At 45.0% G+C, this 9871-nt stretch overlaps 2 protein-coding genes and 1 long non-coding RNA gene across 6 annotated transcripts; 2 read left to right on the top strand and 1 right to left on the bottom strand.

Moving 5' to 3' along the window:
* Positions 1-837: 837 nt before the first annotated feature.
* On the top strand, positions 838-3788 carry LOC112276861 (UDP-glycosyltransferase 72B1). 2 transcript variants are annotated; one of them, XM_024508639.3, is made up of 5 exons: positions 838-950; positions 1164-1694; positions 1906-2169; positions 2350-2843; positions 3047-3788. In XM_024508639.3, exons 2-5 carry the CDS (start codon positions 1206-1208, stop codon positions 3414-3416), a joined length of 1617 nt encoding a protein of 538 aa, XP_024364407.1. In that variant the 5' UTR covers positions 838-950; positions 1164-1205; the 3' UTR covers positions 3417-3788. The 2 variants fall into 2 exon arrangements, with proteins under 2 accessions (XP_024364407.1, XP_024364408.1); XM_024508640.3 differs by having other exon boundaries at positions 1151-1694.
* Positions 3044-6320, bottom strand: LOC112276863 (uncharacterized). 2 transcript variants are annotated; one of them, XR_002968184.3, is made up of 3 exons: positions 4662-6320; positions 4525-4568; positions 3044-4305 (listed from the first exon to the last, which is right to left on the bottom strand). It is a non-coding gene; the product is annotated as an uncharacterized LOC112276863 (long non-coding RNA). The 2 variants fall into 2 exon arrangements; XR_016500709.1 differs by having other exon boundaries at positions 3044-4568; positions 4662-4748; positions 5122-6320.
* An 89-nt stretch (positions 6321-6409) lies between these two features.
* LOC112276862 (F-box/kelch-repeat protein At5g15710) lies at positions 6410-9230 on the top strand. 2 transcript variants are annotated; one of them, XM_024508643.3, is made up of 3 exons: positions 6410-6545; positions 7017-7260; positions 7656-9230. In XM_024508643.3, exon 3 carries the CDS (start codon positions 7849-7851, stop codon positions 9028-9030), a length of 1182 nt encoding a protein of 393 aa, XP_024364411.1. In that variant the 5' UTR covers positions 6410-6545; positions 7017-7260; positions 7656-7848; the 3' UTR covers positions 9031-9230. The 2 variants fall into 2 exon arrangements, with proteins under 2 accessions (XP_024364411.1, XP_024364409.1); XM_024508641.2 differs by having other exon boundaries at positions 6463-6760.
* Positions 9231-9871: the final 641 nt, after the last annotated feature.

Raw genomic sequence — 9871 nt, 5'->3', positions numbered from 1 at the left:
AGCGTGCTTCGGAGATTCGAGGGACTAGCCAGGATGCCGCGAAGATGTAAGCTACTGCGGTGGGCATTCATGCTTCGTTTCAGGAAAGAAAAAAATGGAAAATAAAATTTTGCTTGGGACCGCTTTTGACTGCAGCGCTGAAACGATGACTATGTTTAGGTGCCACCAAATGCCACCTCCCCATCTGTCGACGAATAGTGCGAGATGAGGCTGAGGTGTGTGTCTGCAGTAGGGCTTCCAAATCGATGACCGCGGACGAAATCTCGAATCTCCAGTAGGTGCTGTCATCCCCGGCCCTTTGATTGATCTCGCAGCCCCAAGTGTCGGAAATCTCAATATGTCGGGTCACCCTTCCCCAATGATCATCCTTTACAAGATTCGCACGACTGTATCAGTAGCCTGCATGGGCAGCAGAAAGTGTTTCTCTTTTGTTAATGCGAGGTGGCGATATTGTGCGATGCGGTTTTTAAAATAAAAAAAGAAAAAGAAAACACACTTCGGAGCGCCGCCTCTCCGTGATCCTTACTGAACGACTGAAACTTGCAAGGGAGTGGCGTGTCGTTCCCACATTCAGAATCCCCCCCCCCCCCCACAAGCATCCAGCACGGGTATCATATGAAACATTGCACACATTACGAATGTAAGATCTCGTGAAAGTTGTTTTGGTGAAGCATGAAAGACATGCTTAGTATTGAGGACCGTTCTTTGAATTAAAATACAGTGAAAAATTCGTAGCCAGATTCTTTCTTCCACATGATTGTTGCAACACTTGGCCACCTCGTTGCATTTGGACATTCATAAATTTCTGCGACTGAAGGAGCTTGGAACGCAGAAGTCCATCGCTTGAGACAATCAGTCAGCCCGCACGGTGTTGGTGCCGCTTGTGTGTGTGAGCAGCTGATTTCGAACCTGACTTGTACGCCGTGCTGCTGGTGCTTAGCTCATTACTGGTGAGTTGCTTAAATCCTCAGTTTCTGTCATCACGACTGTTGCTTGAGCACTTAAGACACATGGAAACGGTATGTGATTCGGTTGAAGTCATGTAGACTGGGTTTTGCGAATTGCTTCGTTGGTTCCACCACACTATCCTGTGCAACGTGATCACTGATCGAATTTTCTGACTGTAGTTAACATGCTGTCCTGGTTGGAGTATGTGGTGACAGGTCTGTCAACTCGGAAGCTTCACGTTGTGGAGCTGATTAGCGATGGAGCTGAGAGGTTTGCCTCATGTTGTAGTGGTGCCTAACGGTGCAGCTGGGCATGCCATTCCGTTCCTGGAATTCATCAAGCGGATGGCAGCAACGGGGATTGTGACGACTGTTGTGGCCTCAGACAAGCACATCCTGGAGCTCGAGATCTTACTTGGGTCGCGGGATTTGACTTGTCAAGGAGTTCCGCTGAGACTTCTGGGATTGCAAGATCACATGACACACCTTTCGCACGCGAACTGGACGGCAACGATTTCAAACTTGAGTTTGAAAAAGCTGCAAATAATCCGGCTCCTGGAGGAGGCAGTCAGGGATGTCGGATCGCCGCAGTCGTTGCAGCTACGGGGTGTGCAGCCCGCGAACCCCCCTCAATGTATCGTGCACGACATGTTCACCGAATGGGCCCAAGAAGCAGCGGAAGCGCTCCACATTGAGAAGCACTTGTTGTATGTGTCCCCAGCGTGTTCGCTCTCATGCGATTTAGAGGTATGATCCATACATCAGCTTCTGCCGGCCAACCGCAACAGCTATTGTGCCACAATCGTAGAAATAAAGTTGCCAGTCAATGGCTCTTAATAGCATGAAAGAGCCATTGACTGTGCAACCCTGTTGCAAAGAAAACCGTCTCTGCAACCTCTGAGTTCCAGTTCGAGATGTTGACACAGCTAACAGAGTTTTCATGTGCACCTGGTTGCAGTCGAACCGCTTGTTTCAAGAATGTCGATTTCCAATCACTCGAGATACTCGCGATGCGATTATTTCAGGAATCCCCGGTGTCCCATCCATCCCCGCACTGGAATACCCGAGAGTGTTTTTGGATGCCTCCTCATCTAAGTGGATGCGGTCGTGTCACTTGAGCTTTCGACGAGCAGACGCGATTTTGCTCAACACTTTTTATGATCTGGAGAGACCAGTGCTCGATGCCTTGCGCCACGAAGTCATGGGTTCTTCGGATATTCAGGTGAGATGCACTATCCCATAATTTGTCGCTAAGTTTGCACGAACACACTACGTTTTTTTGTTTTATCGAAGGAGAGAGAGAGAGAGACCTCGAGGAAGACGCTTCACACACACACACACACACACACTCGCAGCATGTTTGTTGAAATCCTCCTCTGTTGTTGTTGTTGTTGTTGTGCAGGCAAAGTGTATTCTCGACATCGGACCGTTGCTTCCCGAGTCTCACTTCACCGATGCCACACCCGAGGAGATCGTGCAAGAGAGAGATCCGTGTATCTCCTGGCTCAACACGCGGCCTGCAAAATCAGTGCTCTACGTCAGCTTCGGCAGTGCTGCGAGCCATTCAGCTTCACAACTGGTGGACCTGGCGCTGGGCTTGGAGGCCAGCGAGTGCTCATTCCTGTGGATTGTGCGACCTCCAGATGCAATTGACAGGGCCGCAACTCTCAATGCCCTTGAGCGCGTGGCAGAGTATCTTCCACCTGGGTTCGAAGGACGCGTTAAGGACCGAGGAATGTGCTACTCTGGGTGGGCTCCACAAATGCGTATTCTCAAGCATCCGGCAATTGGAGGCTTTTTAAGCCATTGCGGGTGGAATTCGACTCTGGAGACCGTGGCCGCTGGAGTGCCTGTGCTTGCATGGCCGATCAAAGCTGAGCAGCATCTCATTCGCAGGTTCTCTCTCTCTCTCTCTCTCTCTCTCTCTCTGGTTTCGTTGCACCCACATCAGATAGAAGTCACTGAGGTTTCGTTCCTGTACAGACGTGACCGTGTGTTGTTTGAAATCGCCGGGAGTTGATTCAATCTTTCACAGGAGTTGTAGATGATTTTTAGCCCTTGCTTGATCTGATCATTGTGAATGTGGAGGAATTTTTCAGATTTCTGGTCGACACGTTGAGAATAGCGGTTGAGTTGAAGGGAGACAACTATGCAGAGTTGGAGCTGGAGGGTGATGGGTTGAGACCCCCATTGCGCGTCTCGAAAGAGGAGATAGCGAATAAGATTCGATGTCTCATGGTAGAGGAAGAAAGCCAACTACTTCAACTAAACATACAAAAACTGATGGTGAAATTCAAAGAAGCAGGAGCACTGGGAGGCTCCTCACGACTCAACTTCGAAGCTTATGTCAGTCTTCTGCACGCCAATCACGATTCAGCAGCACAGCTCAAAGAGATGGAGCACAAATCGGAAATGCGAGATATATTTTCGACAGGGGAACGCCCGCTAGCTATTGCTACTCTCGGATAAAAAGATCGATCAAAATCATTCAGTGATTTGCTTTGCAGTATGAGCTGGTGATGACCCTTGTTAACATTACATAAGTGTGAGTGGAAACCGTGGTGTACAAGAAGAGTGGCTTTTGTAGACCGTGTTTTGCCAACCGGGTTTATAATCTAGACAATTTCTTGGCATCGGATAAACTTTCATTGGCCTCCAGAAATGTAAATGAGTGTCCGTCTAGCCAACAATAAGGCACTCACTAAGGTCCTGTGCGAATAGAAATTTGCCGAGAAACATTGATTCTTAGGGTAGAAGCAGCATCTCCTCATGTTGCATCTTCAATGTAAGTAATGTACATAAATATAAAGCCGATTTCCAATCGTGTTAATTTCTTTTGTATATCGCGATTGGGTGGGAGTGGCCCTATCACTTGTATATTTATTCCCTCTCCAGTGTGTTGCGTTGAAAAAGCTAGAATTGATACCCCTTTTTTCTTGGTCATTGTGCTTTCCTTGGGTATACTGTTAGTGGTCTGAACTCTTTTGCGACGACGGTAAACATGGTTCAGAATTAACGCAGAGTGGGACAGCTGTGATTCAATGGGTGCACAAGATGGAAAAGAATCCGGCCACTTGTGAAGCAGCAGTACCCGTCGCACACATTTTCTCCTGAAGACTCTCAAGAATATTCTATTCCTGTGGTGAGTGGAATGTCATAGATCCACTTAACCCGAGTTTTGTATTAACTAAATGGGAGGTAGACATTTTGTGTTGTCCCCCGATTATTTGTTAGCTTCTTCACTCGCTCTTGATTGCTGATGAGCCGCAACACGCCTGGCTTGTAGACAACATGGTCTTTCAACTCCCAACTTAACACAAAGGAGTGTTGGAAGATAATTGGTTCACCTTAGCTAAACCTAGATTTAAAAAAAAAACAGACAGTATCGGGTTAGAATCCAATTCCATAGGTTACATAATTATAAAAAATTCTTAGTTCATCAAGATTACCCTCACTTAATTAAGTCAATTTTTAATAACTTTTTGTCTGAAAGAGTTAATACAATCAAGCGTCCAAAAAAAAGTTTAAAATGAAGTCTAAAGCAAAACATTATTTTAAAGATAACTTGAGAGGTGACCTTGCGAACTGCTACTTAGCAGTTGCCAATGCTTGAGAGATGGTCTGCACAGATCATGCACATGTGAGCTGGAAACAGGAATCTAATGCTAACAACGGCTTAAGGTGCAAGAGAAGCCAGAAGAGCACCAACAATACCTGTTCTAAAAAAGAGGGACTTCCACATCTGCACTCAGCACAGAAACTCTGCCAGCAATAACATTGGCATGTGTTTATATTATTATGCTGCAATACAAAGACATCGCACAGCAGAAATGCCTTCAATCCAAATCCTGAGGGCACATTTCTTATCAAGAGATTGTGTGGATGCAACCCGAAATCCATCCAAATCCCTAGAAATAGTCAACAACGCATAGCATTTGCAACTTCAATTCCCTGTCAGAAATCACACTGGGAAAGCAAGTTTTTTCATGGAAACATTGTTGAACTTGGAGACAGTGCATTGGATAACAAGACATACCCCCTGTCCATAATCTCATTAAGGCAGAGTAGGACAAGGTCCGGGTTATCCAGCACACTCTTCGACTCGACATGTCGGCAGCAGAGACCATTCAGCTGTTAAAACACGCTGAAATCCCAAGTATTAGATTTCTCTTACTTGATGAAAATTTACTGGAGCTGAAGAGTAGTGAGAAGCGTGATTTGTCATGAAGATCTTCTGTGAGATGATGAATGCCAATTGAGGGCGACCAAATCTCAAGCAACAATCCGAGAAGCAAACCAACGGCGTCTAAGAATCCCTGCAGGACTGTGGCAACGACAAGTTCGTCCTCATCTTCACCTATTGTGACATAAAAATGTAGGTCTGAGCTTAACTTGTAAACCTCGACATATCCATCATATGTTCGACCTCGGTGTTAAACATTAGCATCACATCAGTGGATGCAGTACTTGTGCAGCTAGCTCTCCACAAACCGAATATGATACTTGATATCATCGATGAAACCAGATGATTCACTGGTAGATTTCACACCGAATCGTTGCATATGGTTTATTAGAATAATTGTACAGAATATTCCAGTGCCTTCATTAATGCTTCGCCTAAATTTAATGAGTCGAACTAGATGGTTGCGTCGTCAGGAGTTGGTTACAAATTCTATGAAGCCCAGTCCTTCATATTTGTCTGGATGCGATATGCTGAAGAAATAACATTCCACATGGACCTTCAGAGCGGACATTCGTACGTTGAGTTTTTGAGAACACGTATATTTCGTCAGCTAGTTTATCAGAAAAACTTGAGGCAGTCAGTGGAGAATACTTGACAGCTGTGCGCTTTCCCTCGGAATCTAGAGGCAGCACGATCTTAATCAAAGGAGTAGAAAACCGCACCAAAACATGGCAATGCTGTGACCTGATAAACGAAAACCTAGTCTCTATCTCCTGACTCAAGCTCCGTAAAAAAGTCATAACCTACATGCATGTTCGAAAACAAGAATTACTGACGCAACTTGCAAAGACACTTGCACAACGACAACAACAACAACAACAACAACAACAACAATCTGCCTCAATTTTAAATTGTTTTAGAAAAATGAAAGAAAACCCAAAGCAGTCATATCCATTCTGAAATGATCGATCCAACCGCTTCCGCCAAACCCCACGTTCAGAGCCGTCTTCTCCCGGGTCTAAGCCAGGCTCACTCCTACAACTAATACAAGGTCAACTTTGATTTCAACAGGTAACCTGTAAATCAAACAACACAAGTGACTAAGATATGGCGGACATGAAGCTCCAGATTAATGTAACTGGACAGCGGAAGGCTTGGTTCCCGTTCGCAACGAACGACCCAAAAGGAGGGAGACGAAGTGCGGAGCTGGAAGACGGTGACAACGTCCATCAGACGGAGGAGAATGTGGGAAGGAGAGGCATCAAAGGAATGAATGAACGACAAAGTTCAAAAAGTCTAAATGGAGCCACTGGCAGTCTCCGAAGACAGATGCCACAATTTGTAAATCGTAAATTTATTACTGCTGGTCTAAATCCACACGTCGTAGTGTGTGAGGAAGACGATGCTCGCAGCGAGTATGCATACCAATCCGCTCATTCCATGTCTTTCGAAAATTAGATCACATTGTGAGGAGTACGTGTGTGGAGTGGCGATTGTGATAACCAATTAAACATGGACAAGCTCTCGCTGACTCTGCAACTGAAAGAAGAAAGTTAGCTTACAAGTTCTTTTTTAGGGTTAAGGGATTCATTAGCACACTTGCTACTGCCTGAGAATCTATGGTTGGAATGTAGGTGCCGCAATTTATGTGCCCTTTCAATCAATTTTAGTGTAATGTTTTCAGGCGTTACATGTTTGAGGCCTCGTTTGCTTCCTTTTTTTTTGTTTTTTTGTTCTAGTTTTTTGTGAAAGTTTGATGCAAACATGATGTGGTACCACGGCTTGGGTCTGGGTTTTACGGAATTGACGGTGATGCAGTGAGACTGGGGTTGGGAATTTCATGGAGCTTTTGTATGGACTTATTCATGTGGGGTTTCTCTTGGCAGCCTTGCGACAATTTGAGGGAGTGCTCTGCAATGGAGCGGAGTGCGCACATTTGGGTCCCTTTTGTATGGTCTTATTCATTGAGTTGAATGTTTCAAGTGAGTTAGATTCGGCCTGGTTCGAAGGTGGTACGGAGTCTTGAGAATGTCAGATTGGGGAGCTGAGGCTGTGTTTAACGTCACAAGTAGTCTGAGCCTGGGATTAAACGTTAACTCGAGGTGGGATCGAAGAAGATGGTTGAGAAAAGTATGTGACAAAATCTCTCTCTCTCCTTTTTTAGGGTTCTAGTAGCTGCTCGTCTTTACGCGATTCTCTTGCACTGGAATTTGCGTATTGAATCGCTTCTAATGTCTTCTTTCATTGTGCTTCTCGATTTTTAAAATTTTCTGGTATTTAAGTGCTAAGCTATGAAGCGACGGAGTGTTGTGAGGGATTTATATCGAGGGTAGATAGAAACCATGAGAGCATTACAGTCGCAGTCCAATAACGTGGTAAGTTTGTTCTGAAATGGAAAACATGTCCTGTTTTTCCCATTTGTCAAGCGCTTGTTGGCGGCTTGTGGAGTTTTGTATTGATTTTCGACAGATATGAATGGCTCAAAAACTGATAATATGGTATAATGTGTGTGTTGAGGGATTCAGCAAACGGCACAACTTGTTGGGGAAGGCGTTATGCAGCCATCATCTTTTTCCCTGGCTCAGATCATGTGTGGATGAAATTGGAACCACGTTGTAATGCAGTTCATGTCGATGAGAGGCTCATGATGGGGATTTGCTCAGGATTGTAGCGTGCAATTTTCTCCTGCCGGTTTATCAGACTTGATATCTGTACAAAATGAAATCCGGACTGCGGCGAAAGGTAGTAAGGAGGGAACATGAATCATCGACTAGGAGATCGCGCTTTGAGAGTTCCGATGGGCGGTGGAGTATCCTCACCGATGACTTGCTGGAGATAGTATTCACGCATATACCCTTGCACGACCTTCTCGTAATGAGATCTGTCTGCAAACGTTGGCAACGCATCACTTGCACAGCCTCCTTCATCAGCCTCTACTCTCGTACCGGTCCCAAAAGCCAGTGGTTTCTCATGTTCCCCGAAGGTGAATCACAACGATACGCGGCTTTCAATCCCCAGTTGGACTCATGGCACGAGTTGGATTGCAATTTCCTCCCTGTCAATGTTGTTTGCGTGGCAGCTGCGGGGGGACTTCTCTGTTACGCTCATACTTCTCTCCATAACCAACACACCTCCACACAGGATTGGAAATGTCTCTTTGTTTGCAACCCCATTACGAGGACCTTCAGAAAACTCCCCTACTCAACAAAACAACGTCTAAAAAAGCGTAGTGCGCAGATGGTCGTTGAACAAGGCACTGGCGCTTACAAGGTCATCGTGGCAATAGGCATCAACAGCATGCTGTTGGGCTATGATTCACTGGAGGTTTACGATTCAAGGACGAATTCCTGGTCAGTAAAAAACCTTATCCCAGAAGGCTACTGCGAACCATGGGTTACATATAACTCCACTTTCTTCGAAGGCTCCGTTTACTTCAGTCTCACCAAGGATGGTTACCTGGGTTCCTACACTGTCGACCGCCTGGAGTGGAGCATGACATCGCAAAACATCTTCCCAACGTACACCAAACCCAGGCCCACGCAGCTGTTCGTCTCCCAAGGCCGGCTGTGCTGCTTGGTTGGCAGAGAAGAAAGATGTGGGAATGCGCGTGTGCTGAGCTTGATGATTTTAGAGTTCGACAAGAGCAAGCTCCCAGGCTGGTCACTCGTGTCCAGAGTGCCGCCTTTGTTTGGGGAGTATCCCGGAGCTGTGAGAGCCATGGGCCACATCGACTCCAGCTTGATCTGCGTCACGTCCACCAGGTGCCCTCGCGTGTTACTTTTCAACAGATCAGAGAATTCCTGGACGCGCATTAGCAACTTTCCAGATTATGGGCACCTTCCCAAGTGTGGCCCTAATTCAGCTTTTCCTTTCGAACCCAGGTTAGACAGACTAGTGTAAATACATTTGCTGCATTCTTACATACAATTGTTCTTCATGATAGTCTCTAATAGACTTGTACAAAATACTAGTCTCACACGGTTGTTGCAGAAGCTGCTCCGTATCCGTCGATACCAATTCGAGCTTTTGACAACGTCAATGGACCGTCTGTGGACACCCACTTGATGTTGCATTGGTAATTCAATGTTCTTACATGCCAACGTTGTCTAGAAGATCTCTCACAAAAAGCTTGTATAACTTCGTCATCAAAATCTTTGTATTGCAGGCTCCTAGCATCTTTGTATTGGAAACTTTAGAGATGACTGAAACAATTTTAATAATTTAGCTCTTAGCCAAGGTGTTCCCTGTCCTTTCAACTTCTGAAATATAGAATGGAATTAAAACTGGGGACCTTCCAGATGGTGCTAAATGAACTGATAAGTATTCTAAATACCAAGGGCTACAGCTGTTCCTCAAATGAATTTTTTTGATATGAATTGAACCAGAGGATACTGTAGAGGTCTGTGAAATTTCCTTTAATTGCTTCATAACTCAAACAATTAATTACCCATTTCACCTTCACAATAGATTATGTAGCCATTTTGTGCAGGCAATATTTTTGGAATTCAACATTTCATCATATTAAATAATCGGTTCCATCTTTTAAACAGTTTCAAGAGCTTGCCTCTGGGGCGCTCAATCACTTGTGAGCAACTACCCATGAAACCTTAGATATGCTCTTGACATTTATAATAATCTTTCAGTTGATTATTTTTTCAACTTACAGCCTCAAGTTACAAGGCATAAAATTTAGAGATTTTTTTCCAAAATTTATGTCACAACCAAAAAATGTAATGGAGGA

Source organism: Physcomitrium patens, chromosome 24 (genome assembly GCF_059467195.1).
Source record: "Physcomitrium patens ecotype Gransden chromosome 24, ASM5946719v1, whole genome shotgun sequence".
NCBI lineage: Eukaryota > Viridiplantae > Streptophyta > Bryopsida > Funariales > Funariaceae > Physcomitrium > Physcomitrium patens.
Note: the sequence above shows the minus strand (reverse complement) of the source record. Positions and strands in the feature narration are given on the sequence as shown.

What these genes read in the sequence shown, in the direction of transcription:
- LOC112276861 (XM_024508639.3), top strand. Translation starts at nt 1,206, where the DNA reads ATGGAGCTGAGAGGTTTGCCTCATGTTGTAGTGGTGCCTAACGGTGCA. An exon ending in TGGGTTCTTCGGATATTCAG is followed by an intron (nt 2,170 to 2,349) that starts GTGAGATGCACT and finishes GTTGTTGTGCAG; the next exon opens with GCAAAGTGTATTCTCGACAT. An exon ending in GAGCAGCATCTCATTCGCAG is followed by an intron (nt 2,844 to 3,046) that starts GTTCTCTCTCTC and finishes GGAATTTTTCAG; the next exon opens with ATTTCTGGTCGACACGTTGA.
- LOC112276862 (XM_024508643.3), top strand. Translation starts at nt 7,849, where the DNA reads ATGAAATCCGGACTGCGGCGAAAGGTAGTAAGGAGGGAACATGAATCA.